General features: G+C 38.6%; 1 protein-coding gene across 1 annotated transcript; it reads left to right on the forward strand.

Annotated features, from left to right (window-relative positions):
* Positions 1-10964: 10964 nt before the first annotated feature.
* LOC121753146 (heme oxygenase 1, chloroplastic-like) lies at positions 10965-13462 on the forward strand. The gene is made up of 4 exons (XM_042148339.1): positions 10965-11564; positions 12177-12400; positions 12979-13086; positions 13171-13462. Exons 1-4 carry the CDS (start codon positions 11171-11173, stop codon positions 13261-13263), a joined length of 819 nt encoding a protein of 272 aa, XP_042004273.1. The 5' UTR covers positions 10965-11170; the 3' UTR covers positions 13264-13462.
* The last annotated feature ends 1455 nt before the right edge of the window (positions 13463-14917 follow it).

Raw genomic sequence — 14917 nt, forward strand, 5'->3', positions numbered from 1 at the left:
GAATGAGAATATCCGTTAATTTGATCATTTTTTCCATTACACTTAGTAAATTATTCAATCACATAATCACGTCATAGATTTAAAATACATGTGCGCCAAATAAGTTAAATATTACAACATGAAACCGGAATATTTTGTCATAGAAAAATCGATAAAGGTGCTAAAATCATGCATGATTTTAATGGTTGGGTTTTAAGATTGCGGGATGAACAAAAATTCATTATTTTTTTCGAAAATTTGCTCCAAGTAAATTATGATAAAAATGGATGGGAAAAAACAGCATATTTAGGTGTTAACTCCTAACCAAAGACTCCTCTTCTTTTTGTAATACACAAGGATAAGTCAGCCCTAATAGCAGGTCAATATTTGATGTCGAGAGATATAGGTTTAATTTTGCATCGCAGGCAATATTTAATCTGGTCACTCTAAATGTTTGATTAATGTGTAATTATGAATGTATGGACCGTTTAGATTTAAGTCAATCTTTTTATTTAACCTAATGTTTATAACATTATCTGAATACAAAACGAATTCGAACGCGGCCTTGAGAGAAGGCCAAAAAAATATAAAAAAATAAAATAAACTTGAATTTTACTTATTTAAGAGTTGTAAAGGGTACTATCTGCTTAAGCTCAATTCATAAATGGTGGCAACTCGGTCTATTTTACGATGTGCCATTATAATATTATTAGACCATCCCAAGTATTTTACCCAGTCCCTTAAAAATATACTCCTATATATCAGTTTTGTCATTTTGGGGATGTCCTTTAGAAATAGACAAATTATATTTAAGATTTCATTCTAAAGAGTTGGGTCGGCAGGTTGCAATCTCCACTAACAATACTTCAATCACTTTTTTCTTTCTATCACCTTCTTACTTTACCAATTTTGCATTAAAACTCTGCGTCAATTTCAAAATTTATCTATTTTTTAAGGACGGATGAAGTATATTAATTGGAGAGTAGAATTTAAATAATAGTCCATTCATCTCAAAGTAGATTTAAATTGGAGTATTTTTTTTGTTTGCCTCTAAAAGATATTGATTGGATGGAGGGAGCATATTAATTGGAGTATCACATTTCATTTTTCTAGAAAACGTTCTCTCTTGTATTAATATATAAAAATTTATATTATCTCTTCAATTAACATATAAAATAACATAATTAAAATCTTGTATTATTATTTTATCTTGGAACAATAGTATAATTAGGAAAACTAAAGCATTACGTCCGCTAATAGTTAGTTGCTATTCTCTTCTATAATATTGAATGGGAAAGATTAAAAAATAGACATATGATAAGAGAAAAAAGAAATCTTAAGTTAAAAAAAAAGATTGTCTACCAAGCATCGTTCGGTGCTCGGAATATGCTTTAAATTAGCTCGGAATATGCTTTAAATTACTAACTCTGTAACTCAACCTACAAATGTGGATGAAGCACTTATGTGCTCGGTATTTTCAAGCACATGATCACTGGGCTCAAATGAAACTGGTGCCATCAAGCACCCAATGTGCTCGGAAATATTGTTGCTCGGAATTATTTGCTCGGTAAAAAGTGATTTATATATAATAAAGCCTTCCTCTCTTCAATATGTAAGCACATAATTAATCCTGCTATATATTTTAAGGCTAATTCATGGTTCCTGCCAAACATTTTCTAAAGTTTTTGAGAATAAATTGTTCCCTCTATGTATGATGTAAGGTGGTCTATTTTTTAAGCTTTACGTGGACCTGTTGTCTCTAAGATCATGAAGTCAAACTATTGTGGGTTAATTTGTTATCTCCTCTAGAGTTAACTACATATGTACTTCCAAATTCAAATGTTCTTATATCTGAATTTTCACAACAAATTTTATAAGAATTAAAAGTTCATTGAGATGATAACACAATTTTTTTAGGAGTATGTTCAAAAGTTCAAAATCCACGCAATTAAATTTATCACGGCTATGTGTGGCTGGTACCTAGGTCCTAGGGTACGCAGTAGTTCTCTCTTTCTCCTTTTCTTTATTCATTTACTAACATTTTTTTCTTAGAAAAATGGTTGATGTGCACTGATACGGACGTAGTCCGTACCGCTGCACCAGACACTGAACCTTTGCAGCAGTGCTCGGAAGAGGCACCAACGTCTCCAAGGCTCGTACAGCCGACAACGATTTCGGGACGCCCAAAGAGATCATGCGGACCTCCTAAGAAATATGGAGATTTTGCCTAATCAATATCTAGTTAATTAAGTTAATTTTCCTTTTTGACTAGTTTATATCTTTCCTTACTTTTGGGTCAAGCATATCTTTTAATTTCATTTTAGGAAAGGTTATTTCCTTTTAATTGAGTCTTCTAGTCCTATAAATATGCTTCATACTGATGGGGTACGGACTAAACAAGCCCAACAGCAGTGACGGCCAATCAGCCCAAAGCCCAAGGAAGAGTATCAGTTCGGCATTACCAAAGAGTTCGGCCCCAGCCTACAGCTCGGTAAAAGCCGACCAGTCAAGCTCTACTCTCAGATCGGCTAAAGCTGCTCGGCAATAGTTCAGCAGTTCGGTCTCAGTATTCGACCGAACTGGAAGATAATCAACTCATGCAGGATCACATGCAGGATAGTGGACCAAGTACAGAGATAGTGGACTCATGCCGGATCTCATGCAAGATAGTGGACCCATGCAGGATCTCCATGACCTCAGGATCAATATTGCTCCTTCCATCAAGCCCACGGTCACGATACCGAGGAGTGCCGAAATTTGGCTGCAGGTATTGATGTTCTTGTGAAAACAGGAACGTTAAAAAAATACCAAAGCAAGCAGCCGAAAAAGAACAAAAGGCAGAGAGGTGCGAACTGCAATCCTCAGGATCCGAAAAGGCATGAGGATCCCGAAGACGACGACGAGCCGCAATATGATGGAGTAATCCAGACTATTGATGCTCTCCCTGCCGGGAAGACTAAGTCGTCCCTAAAAGCAGAACGCAGAGGTTCCAATCAAGAGGAGCCAACACATAAAAGGCTGAAGAAAGACGAAGTGATTACATTTTCAGATGCCGATCCCGTCCCAGCCATCTCTCCTCACCAAGACGCTATTGTCATTCAAGCCGGAGTGGCAAACAAACTGATCCACAGAGTATTTGTGGATACAGGAGCGTCAGTCAGCATTCTTTTTAAAGAATGTTTCGATAAAATGGAAGTGGATCCAGCTCGGCTCAGTCCGGCTCCACTTCCTCTGAAAAGTTTCGCCCAGGAGGACACCCGCCCTGAAGGTATTATCAGCCTTCCGATCACGGTGGGAAAAGCGCCTACAAGCTCCAATACGATGATCGAGTTCTTTGTGGTGAAAGCTCGGTCCCCGTACAACATCATCCTGGGGAGAGACTGGCTCAACACAGTTCGGGCCGTTTGCTCTACTTATCACCTCACCATCAAGATCCCCACTAAAGGTGGGATAGCGGTCATCCGAGGTGATCAAAAGAGAGCAAAAGAATGTCTGCAGATTGCGCTTAAAAGTGCCGAGCAATCAGTTCGGCACCATCAAGCATAGCAATCACAGCAACCGGAGTCAGAGGCAAGCGAGATGACCGAAGTCACTTCAGAGCCGAACTCAATGACCGTTCAGTTATACGAAGATGATCCATCCAGAACGGTCAAGATCGGCTTCGCAGGAACGCCTCTACTCCGGGAAAAGACCATTCAGCTCCTCAAGGAGTACAAAGATGTCTTTGCATGGTCTCCGTTGGACATGACCGGAGTGCCCCCCGAGGTAATCACTCATCGGTTAAATATTGATCCTTCAATCCGGCCAGTAAAACAGAAGCAAAGACTCTTTGCGGCAGAAAGAAGCCAAGTCATCCATGACGAAGTCCGCCAATTACTAAAAGCGGATGTACTATTCGAGGTGAAATATCCTTCTTGGGTGGCCAATCCTGTGATGATCAAGAAAAAAGAAGGAGGATGGCGGATGTGCATAGATTTTACCGATCTAAACAAGCACTGTCCTAAAGATTGCTATCCCCTTCCGAATATAGATAAAAAAGTAGAAGCTTTGATCGGCTTCGAAATTTTCTGTTTTCTTGATTTATACAAAGGATATCACCAAGTGTTGATGGATGAGAGTGACGCTCCGAAAACAGCTTTCATTACCGATTTCGGCATTTTCGCTTATAAAAAGATGCCATTCGGTTTAAAGAATGCCGGAGCCACTTATCAAAGGATGGTAGACAAGCTTTTTCGGCACCTAATCGGAAAACAGGTTGAAGTGTATGTCGACGACATAGTTGTCAAAAGCAAAAGCACTTCGGAGTACGAAGACAACCTCAAATCCACTCTCGACGTGCTCCGAAAAGCCAACCTCAAACTCAACCCCCAAAAATGTACCTTTTTGGTAGATTCGGGAAAATTTCTGGGTTGTTGGGTTTCAAAGGACGGACTCAAGGCAAATCCCTCAAAAGTTCAAGTTATTCAGAACATGGCGATGCCGAAGTCCATACACGATGTGCAAAGACTAACTGGATGTCTAGCCGCATTGAATAGATTCCTTTCCCAAGCAGCCGAAAAGCAACTGCCGTTCTTCAAAGTGTTAAAAAAGGCACCAAAGTTTGAGTGGGGAGCCGAGCAGAAAAAGGCTTTTGACGAGCTCAAAAGTTATTTAGCCGAGCTTCCAATTCTCTCTGCTCCAACAGATGCCGAAGTAATTTTCTTATACTTAGCGGCATCCGATCAAACCATTAGCGCGGTGCTTGTACGAGAAGAAGGCCTAAAGCAGTTTCCCATCTACTTTACAAGCCGAGCATTAAGAGGTCCAGAAACAAGGTATCAACCTCTGGAAAAAATTGCTCTGGCGTTAGTAAATGCAGCAAGGAGACTGCGGCCATACTTCTATGCTCACAAGGTATGCGTCTTAACCGATCTGCCTCTTCGGCAAGTTTTGACCAAGCCAGAAGCATCAGGCAGAATCGCCAAATGGGCCATAGAGCTGGGAGAACACTCAATCGAGTACCTACCTCGAAAAGCCATCAAGGGACAAGCCTTGGCAGATTTTCTTGCAGAGGCCAAGTTCGATCAAGCAATCCCTGTCATTGCCGAACAGAAAAATTCTGCCAATGCCGAACTAGCACAGCCCTTGGAATCCGAAGAAGAGCCGCCGGACTGCTGGAGCGGATTCGTAGATGGAGCTTCGAATAAAACGGGAAGTGGAGCTGGTATTCTGCTTATCGCTCCCGATGGACACGAGGTAACCTATTCACTTCGGTTCTCATTCCCAACCACTAATAACGAAGCCGAATACGAAGCCCTCCTTGCCGGACTCCAGCTAGCGCAAAGTCTATATATCAAGTCTCTCAAAATCCATTGTGATTCACAAGTCATAGTGAATCACATGTTGGGTACAAGTGAAGCCCGTGATGAGAGGATGAGGAAATATTTAGACAAAGCGCAAAGCATTAGCCGAAGTTTCTCTTATTTTCGGATAATCCGCATTCCCAGAGCAGAAAACAGCCGAGCAGATACTTTAAGTAAGTTAGCCGCATGTCCAAGCTCAAAGGTGGAGGAATTGATGCATCGAAGCATTGATGAAGCTGAGGTACATTCAGTAACCAGCTCGCCGAACTGGATGACGCCGATCTTACAGTATCTAGGTCAAGGACAACTGCCCGAGGATAAGAGAGAAGCTCGGAAAATCACATGCCGAGCACTTCGGTACGAACTTCATGGAGGAGTCTTATACAGAAAGTCCTACCTTCAGCCGTTATTACGATGTATAGGGCCAGAAGAGACGGACTACATCCTCAGAGAAGTTCATGAAGGATCGTGCGGCAGCCACATCGGAGCTAGAGCTTTAGCTAAAAAAGTTCTAAGATGGGGATATTATTGGCCAACCTTGGTACAAGAAGCAGTGCAGCTCGTCAAGACATGCCCGAAGTGCCAAATCCATGCAAATATCCCAAGGATGCCGCAGACCGATCTATCCACTATGCAAAGCCCTTGGCCTTTTATGCAATGGGGTATAGACATAGTAGGACCACTACCACAAGCTCCTCGGCAAATAAAATTCCTAATCGTTGCCGTGGACTACTTTACGAAGTGGGTGGAAGCTGAACCATTAGCTATGATAACGAGCTCGAAGGCATTGGATTTCGTCTGGAAGAACATAGTGTGCCGATTTGGCATACCCCACATCCTCATCTCGGATAACGGGACTCAGTTCACCGACAAGACATTCAAGAATTGGTGCCAAGAGCTGAATATTCAACAGCGGTTCACTTCGGTCTCTCATCCACAAGCAAACGGACAAACGGAGGTAACAAATCGTATCCTGGTGAAAGGGTTAAAAGCTCGGTTAGAACAAGCCAAAGGACAATGGGTAGAAAATCTCCCTCAAGTCCTATGGTCCTACCGAACTACACCCACAACCTCCAACGGTGAAACTCCGTACAGTCTTGTGTACGGCACTGAAGCCGTGATTCCGGTGGAGATCGGCATACCCAGTCCCCGAACTCTAAATTTCTCAGCAGAAATGAATGACGACGGACTGAGAGCCGAGCTAGATCTTGCCGAAGAAAGAAGAGAATTGGCATGCATAAAAGCAGCCAAGTACAAGGAGCAAGTAGCCCGGTATTACAACCAAAGGGTGAAGAAGCTGCAATTTCAAGTGGGAGATCTCGTCTTGAGAAACAACGAAGTAAGCCGAGCAGAAAAGCTGGGCAAGCTCGAACCCACATGGGAAGGTCCGTATCGGGTGTCAGAAGTCCTCGGCAAAGGGTCTTACAAATTGGCTCACATGTCAGGAGAACAGGTACCCCGAACATGGCACATTTCCAACCTCAAGAAGTTCCATTTGTAAGAGACAGTCCGGTCAGTCAGTCTTGAGTCCTGTTCGGTCAATGTGCTTTCTTTGGTTTGCTTGGTCTTTGTTTGTCTCTGTGCGTTTTGTCTGTGTGTTTTGTCTGTCTCTGTGCGTGTCGTCTCTTACAAATGTTACTGAGGTATCTTGTTCTTCGAAGGCTGATCCCCTTCTTAGAACATATACAAGCCAACGATTGTGAGTCAAAGCTTCTAAAGAGGATACAAGACCACAATTCAGCTTAAGAATCAAGCACTTCGTCTGAAACGAACTGCAACAAAAGTCCGATTCACGCGATAAAACTTGCCTGAATTAGGACAAGGGAAAGTCCGATCCACGCGATAAAACTCGCCGAATTAGGACAAGGGAAAGTCCGATCCCCAAATTAGGACAACGGAAAGTCCGATCCGAGCGATAAAACTCGCCAAATTAGGACACAAACCAAGTCCGGTCAAAGAAGAGTTTACTTCATAAGACCGAGGACAAACATCAACTTACCCCGTACCTTTATCCAGAATGCCGAAGTGACTCGCTTCGCCGAAGTGATTCACTTCGTTTTTCGGGGGGGGGTAGTGATGGGGTACGGACTAAACAAGCCCAACAGCAGTGACGGCCAATCAGCCCAAAGCCCAAGGAAGAGTATCAGTTCGGCATTACCAAAGAGTTCGGCCCCAGCCTACAGCTCGGTAAAAGCCGACCAGTCAAGCTCTACTCTCAGATCGGCTAAAGCTGCTCGGCAATAGTTCAGCAGTTCGGTCTCAGTATTCGACCGAACTGGAAGATAATCAACTCATGCAGGATCACATGCAGGATAGTGGACCAAGTACAGAGATAGTGGACTCATGCCGGATCTCATGCAAGATAGTGGACCCATGCAGGATCTCCATGACCTCCACGACATCCACAACCATCATTAGTGGTGATGCAAGCCACGATCTTAGTTCAATGTATAAATAGAACTTAGATCAGATAGAAAAGGTTAAGTTCTAAAGAAGTTCTCTAGAGATCAAAGATCAAATAGCAAGTCTGTATTGTAAGCTGTAGAAAACAGATCAAGCAATACAACTCTGCCCTCTTTTCTTCCCGTGGACGTAGATTTACCTCAGTAAATCGAACCACGTAAATCTCTGTGTCGTGATCTGTATTTTCCAGCATTCTTCACCATCAAAAATTCGCCAAACCATCACATACCTTCATAATTCAATAAGAAAGAATTAGAATTAAATCTTCTTCTTTCTTCGCAAGTTTTCTTCGCAAGTTTTCTTCACAAGCTCTAAATTAATTGTTTTGCCGCTGCTTGTCTAGTCGAGTTCATCGATCTACACGCCACGGAGATACCTCGGGGTATCATGCACATATGTAAAACTTTTATCAGGACACGTTTAAGACATAAATTAATTTCCGGTGGAAAAGTTATTCCTTATCCAACAATGGCTTAAATTGTCTTAACTATTAGTAACTCGTTTGATAAAAAAGATGGGATATAAGAAGATATATAAAATAAAATAAGGAATGCATGCTTCATGTCAAGATATGCAAGAATATAATTTTTTTCCATTGTTGTTTGATAGAAAAAAATTATCTAAATTTGTATAATACATTAAATAACATGGCTTAACTTGTCAAATTGGTGGGTTACATGAATATGGTTAAAGTTATATTGGGCTTTGAGTTAAACTTAACTATGATATCAAACAATTAGAAATGCTCATATATAATTCTCTATTTTAGTATTATTAACTTATTAAACACGCAGTCAAGAAAATATATTGTCGCTCAAATATTATCCAACTGCACATTAAAAATAAGTATATTTATTATATTGATCTCCAAAAATAAGTGGGAAACTCTTTGATAAGTTACAAATTAACAGATGATAAGATAAAAATATCTTGAAGTAGACAATTTTTCAGTGTATTTTTGGCACCATACCACTAGAAAATTTGCTCGAGGAAATAATTATAGGTCCAAAACATTGGCTTCTCACACATACAAATATAAGAACGTGATCAAATATAAAATTTAGATATTGTACAAATTTCAAACTATGATTTGGACCATTAGAAAATATCAATAGATGACCAAAAATAATATCAACAGAAAATATCAACACAATGTCAACGGTTGACACCATATCGACACTGCGATGATATCAAAATCTTGAAATTTTACACTGTGTTGACGTTGTGTTGACATTGTATTGACACTATATTAAAAAGTTTAGAATGCGTTTTCATTTCATCAGTGGCCTTCAAAGATAAAGAAAAATATTGGTGGCCCATCTACATACTCTCCATACATCTAAATAGGGATGTCAATGTAGCCCGTAACCCGTGGGCTGGCCCGAATAGCCCGCCAAATTTATAGGGTTAGGGTTGGAAATTTCTAGCCCGATAAAATCACAACCCGATTAGCCCGCACCCGATTAACCCGCAACCCATTAGGGCCAGACCCGAAAACCCGATGGGCTGGCCCGAAAACCCGATAAAATTTCTATTATTCTATTTTTTTTACTCTCAATTCGACATTTCATTGATTAATATTAACTAAAAAAATAACTTTCAATTTTATATTAAATATACAAATTATATATTTAATTTTTATTAATATAATAATTGATAAATAAATTAAAAACTTCAAATTCACAAAAAAATATATTTAAATTTCTAAAACATGCATTAAAATTTTACGAAATATCTCAAATATTACTATTTGATCATGTTTATGATTGAGTTTAAGCATATATCTTAAATATATCATAATTAAATGTTTTACATTGTATGAATATTAGTAATTTTAATCATTATTTATTGGATTGATCGCATGTTAATATTATCGGTAGCAACCCGATTAACCCGCTGGGCTAGCCCGAAACCCGAGCTTTTAGGGTTAGGGCTGAGCTTTTATAACCCGAAAGAAATCACAACCCGATTAGCCCGCACCCGATTAACCCGCAACCCGAGTAGGGTTGGCCCGAAACCCGACGGGCCAGCCCGATTGACATCCCTACATCTAAATAAAAGATTGAATAAAGATAAAAAAAATAAAGATTTACGACATCCTAGAACATGATACGACGTCGCACGTGCCCCCCCACCCCCACGGCCCACCCCAAACCTCCAATAGCAGTAGTGTACTACGTGTTCTCACCTGTTCTCAATAAAATATAGACAAACCTAGCCATTTGGGATTGTCCAGGGCGTTATTGATCAGTTATTCTTTCTTTTAAATATTGTTTATGGAGTAGTTTATACACACAATTACATAGTATATTTAATAATCTTTCCCTCCTATTTATCATTTACAAAACCCAATCTCAATTTTTTAGTAAATGTTTTATTAAATTGTAATTCTACTCTATATATCATCTAAATTATATACAATTCACTCAACAATAATTTACAAATACTAATTTTAAATAAAATAAGTATTAATTATAAATATCAATAATTAAAAATAATATTCCAACTAAATTCAATCAATAAGTAACATAATATATTTAACTTAATTACCTCATTAAATGAAGAATAAAAAATCAGGCAATTAGTCATCTAGCCCAAATCATTAAAATAATACTAAAATTAATAGTACTCCATATTTTTTTGGACACAAGTGGTACTCCCTCCGTCCCTCTTTTGTAGTAGAGGCGTTTCATTTTGAGCACTTATTTTGAAAAAAAATGATAATAAATAGTTAAAGTTTAGAGAAAGTAAATAAGAGAGAGAATAATATAGATAAGAGTCTTCTCTATATTATTCTAAGTCTTCTCTATATTATTCTATTTCTCACGTTACTTTTTCTATACTTTAACTATTTATTATTATTATTTTTCAAAATGGGCCTTGAAAATGAAACGCCTCGACTGCAGAGGGACGTAGGGAGTACTCCCTTCCGTTCCACAGTAGATATCACACTTTCTTTTTTAGTTTGTCCCCCAAAAGATGTCACATTTCTCTTTTGAAATTTTTTTTCGTCTCACATCAATTATAAAATTATATTTTCTCTCACTACTTAACACACAGAATAACTTCTCCTAAAATCTTGTGCAACGAAGGGAGTAGTAGTAAATAAAAACAGACGCCAATTAATACACCAATTAATCAATTTGCCCTAAAAAAGAGACGCCGCTTATTTTCTCTCTGATATTTCCGTATCCACATATACAAGTACCTCTTTCTTCTCTTCAGAGACAACACGTTTTTTTCGAGAGGGATCCCTCCCCTTTTTTTTCTCCATTCTCAGCATATTGTCTGCACTCAACTGCAATTCTCATTAAACAATCCGTCTCCATCAACACTTCACTGCTTCCTTGGATAAGAGTTTCAGCACTTTCTTTTTTCTCCAAACGATGGCTTCTATGACACCCATCTCCCGCGCTCAACCCCTCTACAAGAAACCTCAATTGGGAGTTTTGAAAAAGCCCCAAGTTCAGTTTTTGTCGATGCCCATATCGAGCTTATCGGCCAAGAAGTCGAGGATGGTGGTGGTTGCAGCCACCACGGCGGCGGAGAAGGGAAAGAAGAGGTATCCCGGCGAGGCCAAGGGGTTTGTGGAGGAGATGAGATTTGTGGCTATGAAGCTGCACACCAAGGATCAGGCTAAGGAGGGGGAGAAGGAGCCGCAGGGGCAGCCTGTTGCTAGATGGGAGCCTACCGTGGAAGGGTACTTGCGATTCTTGGTTGATAGCAAGTTGGTTTATGATACTCTTGAGAGGATTGTGGAGAAGGCTGCTTTCCCTGAATGTGAGTGTGTTTGATTTTGTTTTGATCATCATTTTTTGCCTTAATTTTTTGTTTGCTGATTATGCATATCTGTGAATTGAGATTTTCCTGATGGAATTTGTGATTTGCTCACTGCCCTTTTTGACTTGAGACTTCTTCACATAACTGATGTGATTTGTTAAAGCTGAACAACCTTGATTGCTGTGTTTCCATTTGAATTGCATCCATGTATTTTATGAATGAGGTGATTGTCTTGAGGACATGACAATTGGTGAGAGTATCATTGTGGATGAATTTACTTTAAACTATTGCTGTGTTTATGTTAACATCTTCTGATATGTGGCATGAATGTTGTTGGCGTTTCTCTTGTTTGTTTTCCCTTTGTGCCACTTTTTATCAGCTCTTATCAAACATAGTGCCAATTTGTGCATAGACACTTTGACTCATTAGCCAATTCTTGAAATGTAACTAGTCGATTCCATCTATGTTTTCCCCTTGTCAGTCAGTCGTATTAGCAATACGAATGTATATTTTGATCAACGCTGTGTTGTCGAATGTTTGACTTTGTTTGTGGCTTAGGATTTTAAAATCTATTTCATGCTATTGAGTTGAAAATTGCTTTTGTGCTCTCAGATGCGGAATTCAAAAACACTGGGCTAGAGAGATCGGAAGGACTTGCTAAGGATCTTGAATGGTTTAAGGAGCAAGGTCATGCCATCCCGGAGACATCATCTCCTGGCATTAACTATGCTCAGTATGTCGAGGAGTTATCTGAAAAAGATCCTCCAGCATTCCTTTGCCATTTCTACAATACATACTTTGCTCATTCAGCCGGTGGCAGGATGATAGGGAAGAAGGTAAGCCGTATTTCAATTCTTTTTCTGCCTTCATTTAAAATGCTAGGTCCCCTAAATATTTGATATTATGCTATCAGATTTCTTCATTGCACGCTGATGTTACCATGACACAGCTTCCCTGCACTAATTTCAATATATTTTCTTTTGCGAGTTCATAACCATGGGAATATTGATGAGATTATTAAATCACTGCCAAAATCTTTGAAATGAAGTTCTATGATTGCCCCAATATGATAAGATAATTATTATTTGGTTGAAAGTAGATATTACATTTAATGTCATTTTTGTTTTAATATATACGCGATAGAGATTCTATAATCAGATTCTTGGCTCTCATCTCATGTCTATAGACATACTTATGAAAGTTCAGATTCTTTAGTATTCTTCGATCCCAAGCAGGATATGTTACTGTTTATTCCTTTAGTTCTATTTCAGTACATTCTAAACAATTGTTTGCATTGTAAACTACGGTGTATGCAAGTTCATCTCATTCAACTTGAAGAAAAGAATCTCGAAAAAGTAATTTACACACAGTGCAAATCTCACTTGCTCCCTCTAAGCTAGTTTGTTGTGATCAGGTAGCTGAGAAGATCCTAAATGGCAAGGAATTGGAGTTCTACAAATGGGATGGGGACCTGTCCCAACTGCTGCAGAATGTTCGCGACAAGCTAAACCGAGTTGCTGAAGTATGAATTTGACACCCTTTCTAAAATTTTACGCAGAATTTCATTAGTTAGAGCTAATGTTTATACGCGTTTGATACTTGGCAGAACTGGAGTAGAGAGGAGAAGGATCATTGCCTCGAAGAAACTGAGAAATCGTTCAAGTTTTCTGGGGAAATTCTTCGTCTGGTGCTGTCCTGACTTTTATTGCCAAACTTGGTATTTCTATGTTTAATTAATTCTAAGACGAAATCTCGTCGCTTGCTAATTAATCACTTGTGTTATATTATCATCATGCTCTGTTTAACTTAAGCTGCAAAATAAATTTATTGGATGAAATCTGGAAATAATGGCATTTGGGAGACGTTCAATTTAGACACCATTTTGCTTTCCTTGAAAATTTTAGTACGTCGCATTAATTTAAACAAAAGCACATATATACATCAACAAGCACACACATAAATAAACACCCTTAACAATCGTTGGGAACATATGGAAATTGGGAAGCTTAGTTAATAGATTCTGCAAGTGAGGAGGGGAAGAGACATGTCCAGTTCAGAGCATCCACAATAGCGGACGTTCGCACGGACGTCCCATCGGCTAGCGGGAAGTCCGTCACGTCCGCTATTGTGTCAGGCGAGTGCGACGAACGAGAGGAAGGAGGATGAGCTGTTGTCCGCAGACAATAGGCGTTAGCCGATCCTTAGCCTAGGGGAAGCCCGCCTATTGCGAGACGAGCGATAGGCTAGCCTATTTTTTTTATTTTTAAAATTTTTTTTAATTTATATTCTGTATTTACAACTCATTGTACCCCACCTATGAAAAGCATAATCGTCTGTAGACGCACAAGGTTTATGAGACTCATAAATTCAGAAATTGTTCTAAAAAACCTTTCTAATTTGGGAAGCTAATTTCCATATATAGCCCAAAAGAAGAATTTCGCCATTGAGAATGATTACTGATTTTTATAATTTTGAGTTTTGAAAATTTGCAATTTGTACTATTTTAACTAGTACTACTATTTAATTTGATCTTAAAATAATGGCTATTGTTGAATAATTTACAAAAGTACCTCAATTATTTTTATAAAAAATGTTTGGTAGGCGGCTTATTCCCGGTTAATTATATACTGGAGTAGTACTTTACATGTTTAGTTGTATAAAATGTTGTAAAGTAGTGATCAACTCATTCTAAAGAAGATGCTCTCTTATACGACAACGCTATTGGTAAACAACTTATTATTTGCGTCGATAAGATCTACTCAAGTGGCTAAATATAAATTTACTGCGTATGTATATCTATAGACGAAAATTACCATTATTTGAATAAAATATTCTGCACCGATTTTAGAACTTGACGACGATGAATTAGTTAAGACGTTTCTCCTCCGCGACCACTAAGTTAGGGGATGAATTCAAGATTAGTAGATTACAAGTCATCATTGGATTATATAGGAAATTATTAGTATTAATTTTTATTAAAATATTAATGATGGCTTAAGAATAAAGTTAAACGCATGCAATGAGTTCCTGGGAATCTGGGATATCGTTTGATACTGAAGAGTACCCCGAAAGATGAACCTGTGTAATAAATAGCAAGATGTGATTTGTGATGCATATACAATTAATGCGTTGATAAATCCAACTATCTCAGTTCTAATTTTGGGCATCGGAAATAGTAGTAAGATAGATTCATCGAAATGAATAACAAATCTAATCTTTGGTGAATAACTCTCACTTTTTTTTGTTTTATTTTGCTTTTTCTCATCTACTCCTTTAATCCAAAAAAAAGTATATTTATAGATGACATAAGTTTTAATGAAAAATTAATAAAATATAAAAAATGAGAAATAATA

This window comes from Salvia splendens, chromosome 10, assembly GCF_004379255.2.
Source record: "Salvia splendens isolate huo1 chromosome 10, SspV2, whole genome shotgun sequence".
NCBI classification, from domain to species: Eukaryota; Viridiplantae; Streptophyta; class Magnoliopsida; order Lamiales; family Lamiaceae; genus Salvia; species Salvia splendens.

Excerpts from the sequence above, each read along its gene's own strand:
- LOC121753146 (XM_042148339.1), top strand. The coding sequence starts at position 11,171 with ATGGCTTCTATGACACCCATCTCCCGCGCTCAACCCCTCTACAAGAAA. Across the intron at positions 11,565-12,176 it reads GAAGGCTGCTTTCCCTGAAT|ATGCGGAATTCAAAAACACT; the intron begins GTGAGTGTGTTT and ends TTGTGCTCTCAG. Across the intron at positions 13,087-13,170 it reads AGCTAAACCGAGTTGCTGAA|AACTGGAGTAGAGAGGAGAA; the intron begins GTATGAATTTGA and ends GATACTTGGCAG.